Source organism: Notothenia rossii (assembly GCF_949606895.1).
Source record: "Notothenia rossii genome assembly, chromosome: 1".
Lineage (NCBI taxonomy): Eukaryota > Metazoa > Chordata > Actinopteri > Perciformes > Nototheniidae > Notothenia > Notothenia rossii.
The window spans coordinates 35,260,560-35,284,401 of NC_136912.1; the positions used below are offsets into that span (position 1 = coordinate 35,260,560).

At 40.2% G+C, this 23,842-nt stretch overlaps 1 protein-coding gene across 1 annotated transcript; it reads left to right on the forward strand.

Moving 5' to 3' along the window:
- The first annotated feature begins 17,259 nt into the window (after positions 1-17,259).
- LOC307022559 (uncharacterized protein) lies at positions 17,260-19,393 on the forward strand. Its single transcript, XM_079655389.1, has 2 exons — positions 17,260-17,566; positions 17,732-19,393. The coding sequence occupies exons 1-2, from the start codon at positions 17,438-17,440 to the stop codon at positions 18,119-18,121; spliced, it is 519 nt and encodes a 172-aa protein (XP_079511515.1). The 5' UTR covers positions 17,260-17,437; the 3' UTR covers positions 18,122-19,393.
- Positions 19,394-23,842: the final 4,449 nt, after the last annotated feature.

A 23,842-nucleotide genomic window follows, 5' to 3' on the forward strand; every position in this document is an offset into this window, starting at 1 on the left:
TGCATTTACACATCAGATGAGGCTCCCTCTGCGAGGGGGAGGGGCGGCCCTAAGTGTACCATATCAACATTAACCTTAATTATGACACCACTTCCATTTTTTTTTATCTCCATCGGATTTTATTCCATTCATATAGGCAACCTACATAGCAACATTTTTAATAAACATTTTTCTCCCATAATCAGAACATTGAAATTATATATGAGCACTATACAACAATGCTTCAGCAATAAACTTAACAAATCTCTGTATGTCATTTGTTTAAAGCCCTGTGGTAACAAATGACATGCACAGTTGCCATTTCAGCATACTGCTTTCAATGAGACTCCCTCATATACAACGTTTTGCAAGGGCAGCAAATGTTAAAAAAGGGTATTAAATGTAACAAACAGAAATATGAGCACTATATAACAATGCTGCTATGCTTATAAAAATATCCACATCGAAGAAGAAAAAAGAGACCGGGACAAAGAGCTCCATTAGGCAAAACCATGTGTGCTACACATAAACAGAGTCATGTGTGCTACAAATAAACCAGTCAATGTGATCCCTGGCCCTGCTTTCCTTTGCTGAGCTCCATTATCTGTGGATCGTACTTTGTCACTTTAAAGGCCATGTAATGCATCTAACACAGGTGTTTTTTAACATGTAGTTTAGATATCACCAGAATAAAAATAAATAAAAATGTTTAAAGTTTCGTCATAATTAAATGACATATACGTTAAAAACCGATGTTGGTTCCGAAGTTTGCCGAGTACGCCCCCGATCACTCCCGAACGAGCGGTGACGTCACACGTGGCAAACATTGCCATTTGATCAAATCAGTCCAAATGGCAAGCAACGCGATAACTTCAGACAGCGACAGCGACAGCGATCATTCAAGCTCAGATTCAGTGGGTTATCTGGATTCAGTTACAGAAGTAGAGAGTGAACCAGCTAGCCTTTCACTTCAAGGCATTTTGCCTTATAAGTACGAGCCTCCTGCCCAGCAATCGAACAACGAGGCAGAAACTTGTGAAAGAGAAGCGGATTCCGCAGCCGGCGAGACTCGAGTCGGCAATACTGAATGGTAAATTCTGTTTTATTTAGTTTGACCTGCACTAAATGTCGATCTTAATTTGTCATCTGTTCCTCACACGTCCGGCAGATATTGTTTTGTTTTTTAATGTTATGTACAATATTCAGGTGTACATGTCAATGCTGTGAAAGCATGCCCACTGCAGATGAATGTGTATGCTGCAGAGAGATCTGGCAGGTGATGGAACAAATAGACAGTTTGCAACCTACTGACCAGACAGCAGAGTCCTGCATCGGGTCGGGTATCCGCGGGTACCCGACGGGTGACCCGCAAAAAAGGTGATTTGCGGGTGGTATTTTTTCAAACGCTTTTTTCCGGGTTCACTTCTGGGTAAAACAAAGATGATGCGGGTCCGGTTGCGGGTGTTGCATAATAAATATATTTAAACAATAATAATTTAGTTTAATGTTTAAATCCTCAGACCTCTCCTCCGCGGTACCGAGCATAATCATAACCTCTGCAGTGCATCTATCTGCTGCTGAGCGCACCACATTCTGAATGGCTGAGGTGAAGCTCTCTATAGCGGAGAATACAGCATTTTCAATAACTCTTCCTCAAGAGCAAAATCCAACGTCTGGGAGGCTTTTGGTGTCATCCTAGATGGAGAAAATAAACAACATCCCAGGCTTTTTGAGCCAAATATGCAACTGCGTGTGTTAATAATTGCACGTTGTCACTGCTTATATATATGCGGGTTCGGGTCGGGTTGCGGATCATGTGCCGGCGGGTCGGGTCGGGTTGCGGGACTAATTGGCAATATGTGCGGGTAGCGGGGCGGGTTCGGTACTGCACGTCACGGGTGCGGGGCGGGAGCGGGTCTTGAAAATCAGACCCGTGCAGGACTCTGCCAGATAGAAGACACCGACGAGAAACCAAGGTGCATTATTAGCCACCCAGGCTTTAGAGAAGGCTGTCTCAGTGTTTGGACACTGAAAATAGCGTATCTTCAATACAAACAACAACACAGAGCAGTTGATGGCCCACTACACCAGTAAGTAAATATTGATTGACCCAACTGCCTATTGCAGCTTTGCTTTCATATAATACTTTTAGTCGCTACAGATATGGTACACTTTTAAAGATACCATTAAACTATTTCAAGCAGTCAAAAACAGCTTGGCTTTTATTTTTTCTGTGTATGCAAGTTCAATGTATGCTTGAGAAAAGAAACAACTACACATGTGAGGAAATATATAAGAGGTCTATGATTCTGTCAAGCAGTCATGTATAACCTCATATTTATTTTGTACAAGTAAAATACAAATATCATGTTATAAGCCAATTTGTAACAATTGCTACATAATAGTAGGCTACTACATAACATTTTATTTTTCTCCAAATATATTTATAATCTGTATACTTTTTTTTCATTAGGAAGTATCGATATACAGCTTATCGACAGTTTGTACGTTGGTGCTGGGGTGTAGGCCTACTCGGCCCAAAAATCAGAGTCCCGCTGCATGTGCTGTAACCGAGATACGGAAGACTTACCCTGAGCCGGGAGGCCGCTATCAGGGATTTCAATGGCCAAATCTGTAATTTGACATAAGTCATGCAGCTGAACTGGTTAAAATGGTTTCGCATGATGTAAATAATTTACAAAGTACATCATTTACAATATTATTTTTCCAAAGAAACATGTAAATATAACAACATTTTCCAAATCACAAATTTGTAAGATTGTATTAATTTACTGTTTGATAAATAAAAAAGGGTTCTTTTGTTAATTTTTCACTTGTAACATGTTATCTTTATTGCAGTGTACATTAGTCTATTTTGGTATATGTGCGAGCCCACAAATAATTAAAAGTGGTAAAAATAATAAAGATATTCAGACGTAATTCATTTTTGGCCTTACTTATTTCACTTCAACTTTTATATATTTCAGTCACTAGGCAAGTTCACTGTACTCTGGTGACATTTAGCTCAAGCTGGCATAACACCTGTAGTAACTTAATTCTGACCCGAGTTTTGTGCACAATCTTCCAGCACCCATGATCAATGTTTATAGCAATCAGGAAACATTCACAGCTCACAACTACACATCGCTTCCCCATCATGAATTGTTAGATAAAAAAAGTTTAGCGAGGTCCGGTTACACATATGTTGAGCGAAAATAGCGGAAGGATACAAAACAAACAATCCAGACGAGGCTGGTGTTTGCCACGTGTGACGTCACACAGCTGGGTTAATGGCTGGCAAGCTTTTCGCTACCGGAGCGGAATAACACGGGAAAGTGGCACACATTTCATGTTATTTGGGGGGTATTTATGGAAAGAATCATTGATGTTGATATGTCAAATGAAACAGTGGAAAGTGATGAAGCGATTTATTAACACAGAATAACTTTTATTTTGGACATTACATGGACTTTAAGTTGCACACAAGCTTCAGAGTGGTCAGTTGTCAAACGACTGCGGGAGGGGCTGAGCACGCTCTTCATGTGCGAGAATATCTGCTCACAGAGATATGTTGAACCAAAGACTGTCAGCAAAGCCAATGCAATTTTCCTGACACAGCTGAACTTCTCCGGTAGAGATATCCAACAGGTGAAGATGCAAGAGCTGTGATCATGTCTTGCCGTGGTTTCCAGCTGTTTCCGCAACTCCGCAAACTTCGTCATCCACAGTGTTGAACTCTTCAGCTCAATCATCTGCATCATCACGTCCTATGTATCCAGCCAGCCTATCACAGATACATCCAGTTCATGTCCATCAAAGCTTTCGGGTTTGATCAAGAAAGAGAACATAGGTCCATACTTCTGAAATTCCCCGAATCGTGTTGTAAACTCCGACTCCAGCTCGCTGATGTATTTGCATATTTCAGCTGTGCTGATGCTGTGCTGCGTGGACAGCTCCCTCAAGTGGGTGAAGTAGCGGAAAGTGGAGGTGGCCACATCATCTGAAAAAACTGCCAGCTTTCCAACAAAAGCCTTGTCAAACATGTCCAAAACAGTTTGACCTGCGCCTTGCAGTTTCAAATTGAGCTCGTTGAGGTGTCCAGTAATATCTGTGAGAAACATAAGTTTCACGACCCATTTCTCGTCCTCGAGCTCTGGAAAGTCTTGGCCTTTTTCAGCCAGGAAGGCCTTTATGGCATCAAAGCAGCCAACAAACCGCTCCAAAACCTTTCCACAGCTTAGCCACCTAACTGCCGAGTGGAGAGGGAGATCTTTGTATGAGCTGTCCATTTCCTCCAGCAGGGATTGGAACTGTCGGTGTGTCAGAGCAGATCGCTTAACTATGAAGTTAACAATCTTCATCACTGTGGCCACAACCTCGTTAAGATCTGAATTTGACATCTTTGCACAGAGGTTTTCTTGGTGTATTATGCAGTGGAGTCTCATGATGGGGTGACCGACTTGTTTCTCAATTAATTTGACCGCTCCCTTGTTTCGCCCGACCATGGCGGGAGCGCCATCTGTTGTCATTGCAAAAATCTTGCTTATGTCAATCCCTCGCTCCTCAAAATGCTCCATACAAACTTTGGCTATGTCCTCACCTTTTGTTGTTTCAGGCATTGGTTTTAAGCAGCAGAGCTCTTCTCTTACAGTCGAATCACAGTATCTTACCATGACTGCCAAGCGTGGTATGTCGTTCACGTCCACGCTCTCATCCAGTGCAACGCTGAATACCGTGGCTTCTTTCAAACCAGCTGTCTGCTGCGCGCAAACGTTTTCTGCCAGTTCCTCAATGCGTCGTTCAACAGATCTGGCTGACACTGGAATTGCTTTTATTCTTGATTGTATTGTCTATTTGTTTGGTAAGGAATTAAACAAAACCTCTGAGCTACAGAGGAAAGCCTCCTTAGTATATTCACCGTCAGTGAATGGCTTTCCATGTTCCATGCGATGCAATGAGCAATGCGATAGCTTGCTTCGGTAGAATCATTGTTAGCAGTGGCAAAGGCTTTGAGAGTGTTTGCCTGTTTCCCATAACCAGACACGGCACATTTTATGGATTCAGCCTTGTCTGCCTCATCCTTGAAAGTTGTCTTGTGTTTGGTCTCAAAATGCCGTTTGACACTTGACGTCCGACAGACAACATTTTCCAGACATAAAGTACACAGAGCACGGTCCTTCTGAAACACAAAACCCCAATCTTCTGTGCACGAGGGCTGGAATGTCGGAATATTTATTTTAGATTTCTTAGGTAGCGGACCTGCCATTGTCTACCGGGCCTGCTCCGTCACTGATTAAAACAATCTTTAGGCAGGAGTCGTAAATCAATTTACCGTAAATAAAACGTCGTGCATATTTCCCAATTGCTGTGAAAGAGGTAATTTGGCATGCAGATGAGAAAGCACTTCAACATTTTCCCCAAAACAGCTCATTATGGCTACTGCAATTTGTGAAGTGCATTCCTCCGTGGTGAAATGAACAGCACTACACCACAGTGGAAAGCAGCAGCAAATCGCCTGGAGTTAAAGAGAGCGGGGCTGCGTTGCGTGCATGGCTTCCTTCTGCACGTAACGGGGAGACGCGCTCTGGCAGCGGTCTCGTTCAGGATCCTACATTTAAATATTTTGCACACTTATTCCTAGCGTGCCACTGGTTACGGTTCCACGTGCCACTGGTTACGGTTCCGCGTGCCAACGATGGCACGCGGAACCGTAACCAGTGGGTGCCAGGGGTTGCCGACCCCTGCTCTATATGAAATAGAAGCAGCTTTTATGACAGGGACGAGAGAGCTGGGGGAGGGGACATTCTTCTTAAGATTTTCAGCATGTCAATTATCAGGGAAATCTACTTGTTTTAAATAGAGGTGTGTGGTTAATTACTTTGTATTAATAATAACAGTATGTGTAAAGGAAGCTGGAAATATACAATGTGAAACCTTTTATTTGAAGTAAAGATGTGAACAATAGCTCAAACAAATGGAAAGGCTGTAGGACTAATGAGTGTGTTCTCTATATTAGGCCTGTGTGAAGTTTGACTATTTGAAAAGCATCTCTAATACTGCTTAAGAGCATAGGTAATGTGTTCCTCGTCATTATTGATATGAAATTAATTTACATGTATTACGTATATTTAGCCAACTATAACAACTATATCTTAAAACATACTTTTAACTTGTGTGTGGTAACCTGAGGGGGGGAAGATGGACACAGAGACAAAGGGCCATAAAGGGGATGTGTGTGTGCTGGCTGCAAGATGTGAAATAAGATAAGGAAACTTGTTGTTTAGAGCAGGTTCGTACGAGACACCAAAAGGTGTCTGGTTTTCGTCAAACTGAAAGAGACTTTTTGTTTCCGGGTTTCTTCTGCTGTGTCGCACTGATTGGGTGCGACAGGCCATGTGTTGGTCTCTCCCAATAAGATGACCTCTGGGGGAAAGCACGCACACACCTCCTGTGTTTTTAGTATGAAAGCCTGTGTTTTCCTTTGGTTCGATCTCTTTTTCTTCAGGCTGACCAGAGAGTAAGACAAGAGAAAGAGCAGGAAGTACTTCTTTTGTATTTGTATTGTTACTTTGTATCATTAAAACAAGATTATTGTTTAACTTGCATTCTGGTGTTTCTTAATCCCTTCCTTTTTACGAATTTACCCAGTTTACCAAACGACACGCGGAGACGAGGTTGGTTTTAAACATCCTCCTAATCTCCAACAGAGGGTGCACAGCTGATTGCATCAGGTGAGTGGAGGTTGAGCCGGGAGCCAGGAGTGACAGCCACCACGCACACACAAACAACACAGACAGGGGGAAAAAAACAAACACAAAGGAGACGGCTGGGGCAGTACAGCCACCACAGCGTTACCTAATGCAACTCCAGACTACGTCTTACGGTGCCGTGTACCGGAGGGGAGACAGAGAGAGCAGCGAAGAGGGGGAGGGGGGGAGGGGGGTAGGGGGGGGGGGGGAAGAGAGAAGTAATATGGTTTCCTGATAAAGCTGTGGAGAGTATGTGCTGCAGGGAGGTGGATGCACAACGCACCCAGGAACGAACGCTAGCTCTGGTCCTTTTTACCGTGGACTCGATGTCCTGACAGGCTGGTATTTGTGCAACCTGCACAAACACAATACTGCACCATGATTATAAATGGTGAAATACAATGTAAAACTACCGAAAAATACCAGCTCCTTAAAACACAACCGCTCAACTCAACGCAACTCCACTATACCCGCGGTCAGAGAGCGGAGATGTGTCCCCTGTGTGATGTAATATGACGCGTTTCACGTATGACCTTAAAAAAAAGCCGTTTTTAAGAACAGAGCTCAAAATTGCTCCTTTCCCTCTGAATTCCTGCCCTTATGTCTCGTAAAACATATCTAAAAATGCATTCACTTTTTTAATTGTAAGTTTCAAGCAAGTTTAAGCATAAATGTAGAAAAAATAACAACCTGCAAGATGCTGTTTAAATGTCTTTGCTGACTGGGTCGTTGTATGCAGATGAAAAACCTTTGAAACTCAAGAAAGATGCATTTTAGAACTTTGTAAATGATCAAAATAAATAAAGCAGGTAACCAATACATTTGTTTGGCAACTGCTGCATTAATTTTGAATATGTCACACATTGGTTCAGCAGACTAAGCACAGAAATATTCATTTTAAACATAAAAACATTTCTGTTAAAATTAACTGGATTTTACCAGAAATGTTCTGAACAAATCAAATGAATTCTTTTTAAACAAGAAGAGATTATTTCCTCCTTTAACAGAGGTATTCAATTAAACAAGATTTCACTATCAATGGTTCTAAAAAATCAAATGAATTATTTTTAACAAGAAAGATTATCTTCTCCCCTTTTAGCAGGAATCTTCAGTGGATTAAATTAACAGGATTTTATTAGAAAAGTGTTTAGTAAATCAAAATCAATACTTTAAGAATACATATTTTCCTTATTTTACCTATCCTTCTGACGATAAATAAGAATGTTCCGCACAATTAGCGCACCACATTGAAACCTACATCTATAAACAATGCTGCGCAGAGTTCTAACAAGACGCCTATCCTGACTTTGTAGAAATGCCTCCCGTCTACACGCGTCAGTCTACCAGGATCACACACAGCAACTATTTAAATCCTATCCACCCAGCTTGCCAGAGGAGGCAGGACTGCCTGCGATCATTACACACCTGTTGTCTATCCCTATTAATTGGTGATTTGTATTTAAATGAAACATATTTGTAGCTCTAATGATTGAATTTATAATTAAAATCAAGCTATTTTATTATTGATATGTATCCGTATATATTTTTTTTGACTACTTGTAATCTGTTTTTTATTTTCTATGTATTAAAGCCTGAGGCTCGGTTTGACTTCATCATCTGTTTTAGCTTTGTAATTGAAGCTAATAAGTGCTAGCATGCTCACAAGCTAAACCTTGATGGAAAATCAATTGAAGTATAAAGTATAGCTGTCCCCTTTAAAATGTACAATATTTGCTCAGAAAATCTTCTTTGGAGAAATAAATGTTGCCGGTTTCGAGGGCTTATGAGTCAGAAATATTGCTGACACACCTCTTAGCTACTAACGTCCAGGAGTTTCTTAATTAATGATCCACCATTGAGGTAAATAGGTGCCACATTTACATTTATAAAGAGGCTACTTCCCAAGATGAAAAAAACCAAGATTGAAAAGTTAATAATCAGCAGGGGTAAAATAAAATGGGAAAACTTGATCTGCAGGAAACTTTTTTAAAGCAATACACATCCAAATATATTCGATCACATTTTTCTGATGTCAAGTGCCACCTGAATGTAGTGTCCTTTACTTAGACAAGTATCTGTGCATAAAGAAATCACGAGAAAGCAGGAAAGGATGTCTTTGACGCCCACATTTCCCTGCTATTTTCAAGAAAGTCAAGAACTCAGTTACAATTACTCTGATATTACATGAAACATATGCATGGGCTGATTAAACAAAGCAAACACTGTTCTCTGCTTTTGAATATTCTACATTTCTATACAAGAATATGACCGTGTCAGGCACTCTATAGTAAAACAAGTGTTGGTATATGTACAAGAATGTAGGTAAATTAAGCATTTTGCACAGCAGAACCTCAGCAGTTTAGATCAATGTTATGTTGATGATCTATTTAGGGACGACACAAGTGGAGACTGACTGAAAATGGCAAGCAGTAATGGGTGGAGAAAAGAAAAAGAGATGAAGGTGTGCAATTACTACACAATGTGAAGTCTGCCAGCAAAGAAGTTATTTCACACCCAGAGAGGCTGGTGTTTGAAGTGTGTGACTGAGAAAGAGGGTGCAGGAAAACGTGTGTGTGTCTCCGTATGTGTGATTGTGTTGTGTTCGCTGTAGTGTGTAGAAGAAAGCACCAGCTGACTTGGCAGCACAACCAAGAGTGACATCCCAACTTCCCACATCGCCAGTCTCAGACCTCCCTCCCCGCGTTTTACACCGACTCCGCTGACTCCACATCTCGCCAAAATGGCTCTCCGAAGCGTTTTTTACTATTATTAAAAGTGGCATGAAGATGACTACTTTAAAATGTAGCCTACATTCCCAATGACACACAAAGACACCTTTTTCCAGTTGACAATTTTATGAAAGTCAAGAAGCGAATTTTTGAAAATAGAAGCCCGCTTTGCAGAATGAGGGACGATTTGCATTGATGGTTAGTCTCTATGGGCACAGTGAAGGACAGCATTACGAGACCTGCACTCAGGGAATACATTGTGTGGTTCAGTGTGTGCATTTCTCTCCTTCGAGATGTAGCTGAATCTATTTTTGATGCACGGTGTGGTAGAAAACAGTCTCATGGTCATGTATAGGCTCACTGATTGGATCTAAAAAACACTGAACATAAGAAGTGAAAAAAAAGTCACTTTGACATCACCAATTGGTTAGTGGAATACAGTATTAAAGCCTTGATTTTGGCATTTTGGAAGCTGCCATATTTCTTGTTGGTCACTATCATCCCCATTTATTGTGTCTTGGAACCTGAACTGAAAACACATTTATAAGCAAAGAAAATGTGACAATTAGTTTCCATAACTGAAATCTATAGTCTTTATGAAGGTCAACGAGCAAGTTGAGGAAAATAGACATCATGGCCGATTTCATTGATGTTTAGTCTTTATAGGCTCACTGAAAGACAGCAGTACTAAATCTTGACCCAGGGAATTGATTGTGTGGTTGACACTCAAGAACAAAATGAATTTATGAAGAACAGTTATGAATAATTTCTCCTCAGAGATGTAACAAACTATTTTTGATATAAGATGCGATATGCTGAGAAATATAGTCTCATGGTCATGTTTAGTGTGATTGAATATGATCTAAAATAGACTGGATACAGGGAGTTGAGAAAGTCACTCTAACATTACCCATTGGTCGGTGGACTACAGTTTTGAAGCCTTGAGTTTTGCATTTTCCATCTTATTTTTAGGCCATTTAATTCCTCTTGAAACCAGAACTGAGAGAAGAAGATGTAGTTGAGTACAACGGAACAAGAAATGTTTAGGCAACACAATGTGACAGTTAGATTTTAAGAACGGAAATCAATAGCCTTATGTAAGCAAATAAGCAATGTGTTGAAAATAGATGCCTGATTAGCATACCAAGGCCGATTTGCATTAATGGTTAGTCACTATAGGCTCGCTGAAGGACAGCTCTACTGAACCTGCACACAGGGAATACAGATGTAGTATTTCATTTCAGACTCCAGCTTACAGCTTCCTGCCTACGACCTGCCTAAAACCAGTATAGAGGAATGTTAAGCCCTCCCACTATTTTCCAAGAGGGCATTGCCAGATTTTCAATTTCAGGTTTTAACCAGGAGATGGCGCTTCATTCACAAATACAGAAAGACAACTTTTCCAGCACTTTCAGTTGTGTTTTGAAGAGCATTTGAACACATCAATATTTTAGATCAAATAAAGTATATCTAATCTTGTAATTCAATAATATATAGTCTTTATATATTAAATAATCATAATAATAATGTAAATGTTTACATCACACTTCTTTATTTTTTATGCTTATACTTTTACCTTTACAATCGTTTGCTTTAATATGCAGTATATTTTTTGTATATTTTTGTGTTTGCTTCCTCCTGCTCCCTTTCGGACACATACTGTATCATGGGCGCGGGAAGGCGGGTGCTGAGGGCGCTGCAGCACCCCCTAGCGGCAAGCAGGGGGTGCGGAGCTCCCCTGTCTAATTTATTATTTGACGGTTATTGCTGCTCCCGCTGTGCATAATCTGTGTAATAGCCCCGGACAATTCTACCTCAATAATATAATACATTAACTGTGCTTTACGTGAACCTCACCAAGACACTAGAAAGGACGGCAGGACTGTAATTTCCCGTGTTCAGTGAATGCAACAGAGGCAAGACACCAGACCAATCAGAGAGTTGCATTGAAATAATAGTGTGCTTGTGTCATTCAAGCTCGCGGCTCTGTGTGTGTGCGGAAATAGCGCATTTAGTGTGTGTGAGAGAGGGGGAGAGAGAGAGGGACCGGTGCCAGCAGCAGGGACCGTGTTGTTAGCATCTGGTTAGCTAGCTGCACTAACGGACATACGGAGCTGTTTGTTCCACAACAAGCTGGAGGAGAGCTCTCCTCTCAGACTGAGAGGCTCAGGTGAGCCAAAGGACTCTCTGAGTGTTTAGATAGTTAACTTTAGTCTAAGTTATCTCAGTGGGTCTCAAACGGTTTGGTCAAAAATTATTCAAAAGATTATTTCCGCGGCACACCTTCATATGATCATTATAGTTATAAAAAAAATAAGAGAATAAAGGAAAAACAGTTATGAAATACTATATGGCTGTAAAACAAGAATACAGTTTGAAAGGGGAGTGATTTGTAAAATATCCATAAAGAAAAAGAACATCTGCTTACAGTTGTGTTTCATCTGGGTGTTGAGAGATGTATCTATAGATCTCTTAATGTTGCTCTCAAAGTGCACCAGATTGATGCTTTTAACTTCAATATTTAAAAAAAATCTTCCCGGGGGAGCATCCCCCCGGACCCCCCTAGCGGAGGTGAGGTCCGCTCCCCACTCATAATAAATAGCACTTTACCCCTGCCTATATGCCGTGAGCTGATTATCGAGCCTTCATTGTAACAGTCGCGGGTTTACTGTGTGTTCGCGTGTGGGGATTTTTTTGTGCGTGCTCTATAGTGTCCGTAATAGTGTTCACTGGAGTCCAGCACCTCAGCACCCCCACTCAAAATACCTTCCCGCGCCTCTACTGTATGATTTATTATTATTATTAATATGAAGATATTATTAAGATAAGATAAGATAAGATGTTACTTTATTGATTGAACATTTTAGTTTAGAATGTGCTGTCCCACGGTAATTCAGAAGGCTCACAGGTCACATTCCGACCATTATTTAAAACAATAGGTGCTTTCACACCGTCTACAGTTTGATTTGTATAGAGGGAACTCTGTGGCTGAATGGCCAGCGATTAGGTGTGGCGCATTTATCATAGGTGATCAGAGCTAACTGCCTGCCGTCATATTTCATATAAAAAACAGATCTGATTTTAAGACTACTTCAGCGCTCATAAAGAATGATAAGAATAATGCGTATTGAACTGGTTTAATTAATATGTGAGTTTATTTAACACTAGAACCGCCAATCGGGTCAATTTGTGTGATGTGTGTTGTGTGTGTGCAATGTAACTTTTTTTCAATAAAATATTAAAGTCTCCCAGTCCGCGACTTTTCCTGAAAGTGTGTTATGTAGCACCCTATGTTGTTAAAAATTGCATTCCAATTGCGGGATTTGATGGTTTTAGGTAGGCCTATACAAAAACCTCTGGCGGTTCTAGTGTTAAGGTAATTAGGTACAGTAGAAGCCCTTTTTTATCAGTAACGAATTTAGCAGTTGACCATAAAAGTCAACTAACTGAGGGTCACTTACAATGACAGTGTTGTGTGTAAACTGTAAGCATGTCACTCAGAGTAACCTACAGTTAATTTAGCTGCTGGAGAAGAAAGATCAGGGGGGGAGGGGGGGAGAGAGCTGTGGTTGATGGGCCATTAGTTGTGTAAATACACAGCTGAGAGCTGCCGTTTCATTCAGGCTGTTTAAAAAACTGTAACAACGGACTATTTTTCTTAGCGGATGCATGTCAATTTAAATCAATACATACAACTATTTTTTAAATCAATAAAAACATTTTCTAAATCCATAAAAGCATTTCAATTAATATTGGGAGTCATGTCGTTACTTTGTTGAGAATGTGGCCATGTAATAAGCGGGATAATTTGCAGCGACTTGTTTCTGAGGGGGAAAATAACACCCTTCATGCTGATCAAGATCCCTCCGCTACGCGTTTGGATCCTGATCTGCCGATGAGGCTCCATTAAAATATAAACATTTTTAGTGAATTACTGAGTTTAGGCACGTTAATAACGTTTTAATGAAGTTGAATACAGTATATTCATATGTTTCAGTGATTTCATGTCAATTCGGCGATCATAAACATAAATGATCGTGGCGAAGATGATGATTAAATTAGGATTAAAAATCGAGAGCCGTGCTGCATTTCCTCCCGTTCGTTTTTTTCGACTAAACAACATTATTTTGTTAAATAACAACATGGTGATGTTTTGTAAATGATTACATGTCTCTTATTTAGCACAGAGTATGATATCCGTGACATATGGATCTTAACAAAGTTCCGCTGTACATCCAGCGTACTTTATTTCACATGAGCTCCAGTGTGGAACCCCACTGCACCATTGCAGCTGGCTTCATTATAATTACATTTATGTATCACGGGCAGTGGCGAGCCGTCAGGGCCCTCTGTGAGGGCCTAAGATATTCTAAAAAATAATATTTGAAAACATAAAAAAAAAAACATTTTTTTTTAAATATTATTTTTAATATTTTTTTGTTGTTACATTTTTCATTAGTTTTACCAAAATAACTTGATTTAATTGTATTTAAAATAACATTTCCAAAGAAATAAATCCTTTGAATCTGCCTCTTCAGTTTCTGTTGGAATGTGAAGGGTTAAATACCGTCTCTGCGAGTTATGTGAAGACGGGAGGGCTTGTTGGTCCCTCTCTACATTCACAGAGGGCCAGCTATAGTAACTCAATGAGAGAGTAATGTCAAATGACAGTACAATTGACCAATCATATCTTCCCTCTAAATGGGCGGGCTTTATTTTCGCTGACTTTATGACAAGTTCCGCCCGCTGTGAGGTCTATGCAAGTGGTGCAGTGACGCGTCCTTAAACCCGGAAGTAAGCCGCGCCTGGATTCCCTCGACAGAAAGCAATGGGATTTCTCCATAGGATTTTGGAAAATAGCTCGAAATAAGGTCTGTGGAAAACAAACCTGTTTGATAAATGCACGTTTTGTTCAGCCGGATAATATCCACATGTCTACCCTACTTTTAATATTTTCTAATGTAAATATCTGCATTTGAGTGACTGCATGTGATCCAAACAGAGTCTATATAAGAAGTGGATGTTGTCACTGACATCCCACATTGCTTTGTTGACTACAGTTTTAAAAGTCTTGATTTTGGCAATCGTCATTCGTTTGTGCTGTAACCATTTTAAGCAAGCTAAATGTGAAAGGGTTAATCCACCTTCGCATTTGAGTGGGAAAATATTAAAATGTTAATTATACGAGGAATAAAAAGGTTAAAGGCTATTATATTACCTGAATATGACATGGTACAGTGTGGAGGAAGAGTCAATCTACATATTTCTTCATAATGAAGAAGCCCTCTTCATGACTCTGCATTAATTATGATGCATCATTTAAAGCGTGACCTGCTGCTGATATGGGCCTGCGTGTGTAAATCTGAAGATATTACTGGCCCAAAGCTTGTCTAACTGACTTCTTCAATGTAGCTGATTAAAAATGTAAAAGTCAGAATGGGGATATTTAATATTGCAGGGTAAGAAAGTAATATCAGATATTTCCTCCCTAGATAGATGAGATTGTGCTACACCGGACTGCATTGTAAGAAACGTACCGTTAAATTCCCAGTAAACCCTTTGACAAGTTACTTACTGTAAACAGTAAGTAACTTGTCAATTGTTGCCAGTTACTTACTGTACAATGAATTACAGTAAGTAACTTGTCAATTGTTGCCAGTCAAATACTGTAAAATGAATTACAGTAAGTAACTTGTCAAATGTTGCCAGTTAAATACAGTAAAATGAATTCCAGTAAGTAACTTGTCAATTGCTGCCAGTTAAGTACTGTAAAGGTAATCACAGTATTTACAAGTTTTTATTTACAGTAACAATGTAAAATGAAACACAGTAACTTCCAAGTACTGTATTTGTGTGTACGGTAATAATGTTTTAACTGTAAAATGAAACACAGTAATATGTAATTACTTTATTTGTTATAGCTGTAAAATAAAACAGTAATTTCCAAGCATTGTATTTTTGTTTAAGGTAATAGTATTTTAACTATAAAATGAAACAGTGCCAATTAAAAAGTACTGTATTTTTGTTTAAGGTAATAGTGTTTCAATTGTAAAATAGAAACTTGAATGCTATAATAAGCAAACACATTTTAACAATGTATTCTTAATTGTTGAACCACACCATGTATTTTCTTGTGCTAAATGATAAATATTTTCATCCATAAAACAATCGATATTAATATCCAAAAACATGGAGATTGCATTTTTAAAACAGTGGCGATAACAAAACACAAATAATGTGAAGCCATTTCTTCTGCCAAGCCATTTTAGAGATGTGCTGTAGTTGAAAAGGTGTTACGACCACGACACAAACTGTAGAACCCAAATGCACGACCCAGAGACACATTCTTGAATGTAACGAACATTTTCTTTTTAATGTCATTGAACAGAAAATCCCTCTTAACAGAGGACACTGGACTAACACTGGAATAACAAAAAACCGCTCACAAAGAGGAAAAAATAAGCATAACAAAAAGAGAACTTAAGATAAACTTAAACTAAAAAAACAACAAAACTTTAAACGATGCTCTCTTTGCAGAGGCCCGGCACAACCACACGTGGGAACAAACATGAACTGACACAGGACAGGGGGGAGACAGGACTATTTCAACATGAGGTGAGTGGGAACAGGTGGAAACAATCAGGCGCGGGGCAGACGCTGACGATGGCGGGAAAACACACAAAGGGAGGAAATAACAGGGCCTGAAATGAGAGATAAGAGGTAAGTAGAAAATGAAACAGGAAATGGAAAACGAGACACGACATGAAACACAGGGACTTAACTAGAGATGAATTACATAAATAGACAGACCTGACATGACATGAATAAACATGAAAACCTGACTAAACATGAAATTACAGACATAATACATAAACATAACCAGTGTTGTGCTAGTTACTGAAAACCAGTTACTGCAAACCAGAAACTAGTTACCATTAGTTACTTAATTTCAAAAGTAACTCAGTTACTTTACTGATTACTTACACCAAAAAGTAAGTAATGCGTTACTGTGAACAGTAACGCATTACTTACTTAAAAAAAGGGCTCCCATTAATGCCCTTATAGCCTTCATTTCAGTACTGTTATTGCATTGGAGAATAATACAATCTGTTGATCAAGAAATAGCAATAGAAATAGTAGAAATAGCCCGCATGTGTTCTACAACATACCGTGCAATGGCTTTATCAACTTTTCCCTGGCTAGCAGTCCCTCAGGTTAAAACCCAGCCGCTGTTGCTTAGGTGGAGGTGGAGTGGCGTCGGATGAGTCTGGGGCCCTTTCTCATTTCTCCAACTCCCCTCCTCGACTCCTATCCTCGATACTTATTCCCGCCCACAGGAGATGCGAGCCGAGGAGGGGAACTGAGGAAAGAAGAGGGGAAGCAGCAGGCGGTTAGAGAAATGAGATCTCCTCTCCTCTGCGCGGTCATATTAAAGCGACGTCCGTTAATTATGACGTGGCAACAGCTGCATCAGCTGTGATTGTTTTGTTAGAGCGCTGTATTTTGTAATCTCTGTTAGATCTGCTGAACATTGTTCCCCCACATATTTACGTTTAATTCCATTTGCAACAAGTATGACACGAATGTATGAGTATTTTCGACACATACTAGCATCTCTTCTGTATTGGGCAGCACTAAAACATTATTATAAAATGTACCCTACAAATAAAGGGAGACATATAGGAGGCTTATGTACGTTTCATATATTCACACATGCACACATACAAACACACAAAAAAACCCAATGACTGTCTATACACTATACTATAGGCTATGTTAACCTTTTTAAACTAGTAGGCTAAATGACATGATAAATCATCAACTCACACCTCTTTCACAAAACACCTGCAACAAATTTCTAATCCAAGTAATTAACGAATCATGAGGGACCTGAAAGGCTATATAAGGTCCAGGCACACCTGTGATTTAAATCTCAATGACGAAAAACATATTCAGTGACCACATGAAACAAATTGAGTCATGAAACCCGCTGTAGCATGTGCCTTACGGCAGTGGCAGCAACTTCTGACCAACAACAGGAATCAGGAGAGACGCCGATCCCAGCGCTGGAAAGCGAGAATGCGCAAAGCCATCCTGCTTCATCTTGAGGTATTTGAGTGTTCGATTACAATTGTTTTAAATAGTAGAAAAATAGCTGGCTTTTTTCATTGGAATACAACAATGGATTAATTTGTTATGACAGAATATGTACTGTATGTGCAGTTTAGTTTGATGGATAAAGGTATTGACCTGTACATTTTATTCTTCCTGCAGGTTCAACACCCACACTCATACAAAAGTTTGAACAACAGTGTCCCGGTGCTGGAGCTGTACTTCGGAGATGGGTGCCTGCTGAAGGACTTCAGGATGAGCCGAGACTCCCTGGAGGCCTTGATGTGGTGTCTGGGGCCTGAGAGGAGACAGGCCTGGGGACACCACATGACTGTATTGACAACTGTGTACTGGCTGGCACACGGTTTGTCATACAGTGTGGTGTCCCGGGCCTTTCAGGTACCCCTCTCCACGGTCCACAGACTGGTCCACCAGGGAGGAGAGGACATCGCTGCTCTCAGGCAGTCTGTGATCAGGCTGCCTGCTGGTCCAGAGCTGGAGGAGGTCGGGCAGGGCTTCCAGCTGCTGGCCGATAGCCCAGCATTTAGTTAATGTGTGGGTGCCATTGATGGGTGCCACATTAGAATAAAGACCCCACCCGGACCCAGTGGCCAGGATTACATAAATCGGAAGTTCTTCCCTTCCATACAGCTGCAGGCTGTATGCGATGGGAAGGGTAAATTCCTACAAACATTCGTAGGATTTCCGGGCTCTGTGCATGACACCCGTGTCCTAATAAACAGTACCTTATACAAAGAGGCTCTGTACCCTCCACCAGGGTACTTTATTGTTGGAGATGGTGGCTATCCGTGTATTGTACACCCCATAATGGTCGTAACCCCCGTATCGGGTGCCACTACAGGGTACAGAGCCGCTTCAACGGCTGCCATGCCAAAGCGTGCAGCATCATTGAGCGCGCTTTTGGGATACTGAAGGGGCGATGGAGGTGCCTCCTGTCGAAGGCCTTGGAGGTGAACCACACCTTTGTCCCTGCTGTGGTAACTGCCTGCTGTGTACTGCACAATCTCAGCATTACTGCAGACATGACTGAACTCAACCTCGTCCTGTGAGGGGGGAGCGAGGTGGACAGGGCCGGAGAGACAGACTGGCAGAACAAATCTCGGCTCCTGACCACAACCGGTCCAGCTGAACAACCACGATTATTGTTGAGAGGATTTTTATTTATTGCCAGTTTTTTTGTTACCCGTTTGTTTTCTTCACCGATGAAAAGTACTGGCCAGATGCATTACTCAGTTATTTTGTTCGTCCATTTGTATGCCTTATTTCCAATTTCACCTTGCTCAAGTTTATTTAGAGCAAAGGACTTTACAGACCCATATCTTTAATACAAATTGTATGTGAAATAGGCCATCACACAATCTCTTCAGAAAGTGTTACGTTTAGTGTTGAAATTGAGTCATGTTCAGTGATAAAATATTGTTATGCTTTGACTGAACTTGAAAAGAAAGAAGAGACATGTGTTAGCAATTTTACTTATGTAGGGTTTGAGCTACATGCAGTAACTTGCCTCAATGTTAATGTATATATTATTTATAATAAAAAATCCCTGATATTGCATTTGGATACTTTACACACGGTTGGTTTATGCGCAGAATTATTTGAGGTGGAGATTTAAAAAGCGGAAATCAGTGGCCATGACTTTCTGTATGACTATAGACAGTTATGCCTTGGGTTGCAAAAATACTTTAAAAACGTTGGCTTTTCAGTCAGGTCACAATCATAAAATGTATATTCAGCTTTGTATAAAATAAAGATCTCCTTGTATCTTCAGTAAACATGTGTGTTTCTGTATGTCTAATTGTAAAGAAGGCTTCATGCTTGATGTAACCCATGTATGGTGTTCGGGTCTGTGGGACCCGTTTATTATTTTTCTAAAGAAAATTGATAATTTATTTTCTCTAACTCACTCAATGGCCTTGGCTCTGCATGTCACCCTTGAAAAAGAGATCAATGATCTCAATGGGATTTCACCTGGATAAATAAAGGATTTGAATTGAATTTTCTGTGAAGAACAGATATCAGAACACATTTTCAGTGACCACCCACTCTACCCCCCCCCCCCCCCCACACACACATTTATATTACATACAGGATGTTCGGGTCCACCAGACCCACGAACAGTAGCTGAATAACAGAAATATGAACACACCACAAGAGTTAAGGTCAAACTTAAATATGTTTACTAAATGTTGTAACATATATAAATAAAGAATAAATGAACAGATCCAAAGTACAGAAAAAAGAAGAAAGAAAAAGACACTATTCCTTCCTAACAAGTTCCTCGAAGAGCTTGAGGAATTTGGCGGAGGCTTCCTCCGAGGCTGCCTGCTGGCGGTTGAAGTGGTCCTCCTCCTTGTCCGCCTCTCCCTCCAGGAACTGTAGCAAAGCGCTTTTTCTTTTTTTTCGGGGAGGGGGACCGGCAGAGGTGGATGGCTCAACACACTCCTGGCTGTCCGAGCCAGACTCTGTGGCCTCCTCATCCTCCACTGTGGCCTGGCTCTGGACAGCCTCAGTGGATGTTGAGCCACTGCCAGAAGCCACAGCAGCAGTGGCCGAGTCCATTAGGGTGGGAGGGTCGATGGATGGCCTCCCACCGATGGCCTCATGCATGGCCGTAAAATACGGCCATGTGGCTGCTGTGGCCTCTCCCCTGTCGGTCCCTGTCCCGGTTGGGGGGCATCTCAACTCCTACAAAAACGAGAGGTAAAGTTATACAAAAGCAGCGAGGAGACACAACCATGGTTTCACAGACACACATGAGTAAACGAAAGAATGATGACACATTACCTTGTATTTCCGTTTCAGGTTATCCCACCTTTTCCCGATCTGCTTGGGGGTTACAGAACCGCACAAGCCAAGGGCCTTTAGAATTTCCCTGAGTGATACAAGAGATGTTCAAGCTGGTCAGCAATTAGTGGTCTTAGCTACTAGCTTCGTCCCAGCATGTTGTTTCTGCAGATGTTTCAACAGATTTGAATTGCTGTTTTGGGCAGTGGATAGGATCTTTGACCTGCCAAGACACTTACATTTAACTAAAACGTTCTTTTCTTTGTGCTGGACAAAAGTGAAATAGTGAGAATATATCCATGCGGAGAAACTCGACTTGAGCTCCGCCGCCGCCATGATAGTCTTGTTAGTAAACACAAACACGGCCACAGCGCGTCTCCGCATGTGACAAAGGAAGTATCTAAGTACATTTACTCAAGTACTGTACTTAAGTACAGTTCTCATCTCTGTTCGCCTCGTTGTTGGCGCCGCTCACCAACGTCTGGGAGCCGAGACTATATAAAAAAAATAACGGAGTAACGCACCATGTAGTAAAGGTAACTGAGTTACTGAATTTAAAAAATAACGCGTTAGAGTACTAGTTACTGCCAAAAATAACGGCGTTACAGTAACGCGTTACTTTGTAACGCGTTAGTCCCAACACTGAACATAACTAACACATTTGACGAGAGACAACAAAAGGCACTGTTTGGCAAATACATTATCACTATTATTAGATAATACACAATATTTGAAAACTCTTTGAATACAAACAACCAAATGCATGCAGGGATGGACCCTGTACTGAACTTAAAAACCTTACACGTGTAAGACATTTTGATAAGCTTGCCAAGTACAGTTAGCTTAACTTGCTTTTTCACTAAGCGGCCTGAAGTCGGACTGTCAAACTTTGGCTAGGGTTACATAAATTAACTGCCAAAATTATTTGTATTAATTACTTTCTTTGTCTCTTGAGTTACAATGTCCATTGAGGGAGTTTATTTCCTGGACAGCAGAGGGCGTGGCCTAGCGCTGATGACTCATAAATACTGCAAGGAGCCAATTGGGACAGATTGGGACAAACCACCTGCTTCCATGTTAAAGGGGGGATTTGGGTTTTGTCAGTGTCCTTTGTGTTTTCTGTTACTATTAATTATCCCTTGGTTTCAACTTGGTTTGGCCAAGCCACTGTATACAGTAGGTTCCTTGGTTTTTCATTGTATCAGGCCAGTTGGTTGAGTTAACACCTAAGTCTTAAGTTGATGCCATGTTTCTTTGAGGTATTTTCTGTTGACCTCTTTTATAGGCGTAGTTATTAGAAATTATTGATTTATGATGTTTTCTGTGGATTTTTGGGTAAATAAAAACCCCAATTTATTTAAACCACTCCTGTGTCCTGTTGTTCATACCCCTCACTGTTTATTCATCATTCAATTCATTGTAGATTGTGTACATTGCTTTTCACTTTACTGCTTTTTGTACACCTGTTTAGAAGCTAAACTGCATTTCGTTGTCTCAGTACCTGTAATCTGTGCAATAACAATAAAGTTGAATCTAATCTTGAGCAGGAACAACTGTATTTACATATCTGACATTAACGATTAAATGCAAACTGGTCAAGACCACTGACGGAAGTAGTTTCGCAAAGTAGTGGTTCTGTCTTTTACATGTAGGATTCAACACCCCTTGTATTGATTTGTTTTAAAATGGACCTACACTTGAGTCATTCATTTGTAGTGATATAATAATTGTCCATCTGCAACAAAGAACGCCAACACAAATTCCGCCATTGCAAACCGAGTCAAGCCGACGCCGAGCTGTCCGACTCCAGGCAAGCTTTTTGGGACCTCTCCCAGCTGCAATCGGCTATTTTCGTCTACTTTCGAGCCGCCACAATAATAATAAAAATGATGATTATTACCTTACTTTGGTCTATTTGTATTCCTCTGTGTTGCGTTTTTAAGGTGCAATGCCAAGACACATTCTTTGTATAAATCAGCACCACATTTATAGTTCTTCCGGTTTGCAAAGACATAGGGTCTTACAAATATATATTTACTAAGTATATAAAATATCTAGTATAGCCAAACTAGTAATTACACTGCATCAAGATGATATATATTAAGAAAAATATGTTGGTTTATTTAAGATATTTTAGCTATTCTAGAAATGGGGTTTTTCGGTTGATCTTTCTTTTTTGGTTACTGTGAATATCTACAGTACATTGTTGGTTACTGTGATCTTCTACAGTACATTGTTGGTTACTGTGATCTTCTAAAGTGCATTTTTGGTTACTGTGATCTTCTACAGTACATTGTTGGTTACTGTGATCTTCTACAGTACATTGTTGGTTACTGTGATCTTCTAAAGTGCATTTTTGGTTACTGTGATCTTCTACAGTGCATTGTTGGTTACTTTGATCTTCTACAGTGCATTGTTGGTTACTTTGATGTTCTACAGTACATTGTTGGTTACTGTGATCTTCTAAAGTGCATTTTTGGTTACTGTGATCTTCTACAGTACATTGTTGGTTACTGTGATCTTCTACAGTACATTGCTGGTTACTGTGATCTTCTACAGTGCATTGTTGGTTACTGTGATCTTCTACAGTGCATTGTTGGTTACTTTGATGTTCTACAGTACATTGTTGGTTACTGTGATCTTCTACAGTACATTGCTGGTTACTGTGATCTTCTACAGTGCATTGTTGGTTACTGTGATCTTCTACAGTGCATTGTTGGTTACTGTGATCATCTACAGTACATTGTTGGTTACTGTGATTATCTACAGTGCATTGTTGGTTACTGTGATTATCTACAGTGCATTGTTGGTTACTGTGATCATCTACAGTGCATTGTTGGTTACTTCGATTATCTACAGTGCATTGTTGGTTACTGTGATCTTCTACAGTACATTGTTGATTACTGTGATTATTCTCAACTCCAGAGTTGCTGTAATTTTTGGTTGGAAACCAGTATTATACTCTAAAATGGTAAACAGTAATTTACTGTGCACAAACATAATATAAATAACTGTGGATTTCACAGCCATTTTTTACAGTGTGGCATTTGTGCTCTGCTCTCTATAAAGACACAGAGGTGAGATCATAGCATTAACAAAGGCTCAGATGTATGTTAATTCTTGTCCAAATATTAGCATTTCATTAAATGATACGGAAATGTAATTATGTTGTGCAATAGTGAGTTGGATAAGTGGCTTCTAGAAGATTGCTGGTCTACTGTAAATCACAATGTGATTAGAAGTGAATACAAAGACATATCCGAACATTTTTTAGCAAGGGTGTAGGTACGTTTTGGGGTATCCTGGACTGAATCTTTTTAAATCAATACAGACTTAAAAATATATCTAAAATACATTATTTTTGTATCAATTGTGCTGCCTTGAGTGGTGCAGATATATCTTTCAGATTGCATAAAGCCCCAACAATGTTGACAAATCCAAATAAAGTCAATTCCAAAACAATGG

What these genes read in the sequence shown, in the direction of transcription:
- LOC307022559 (XM_079655389.1), top strand. Translation starts at nt 17,438, where the DNA reads ATGAAACCCGCTGTAGCATGTGCCTTACGGCAGTGGCAGCAACTTCTG. An exon ending in CCATCCTGCTTCATCTTGAG is followed by an intron (nt 17,567 to 17,731) that starts GTATTTGAGTGT and finishes TTCTTCCTGCAG; the next exon opens with GTTCAACACCCACACTCATA.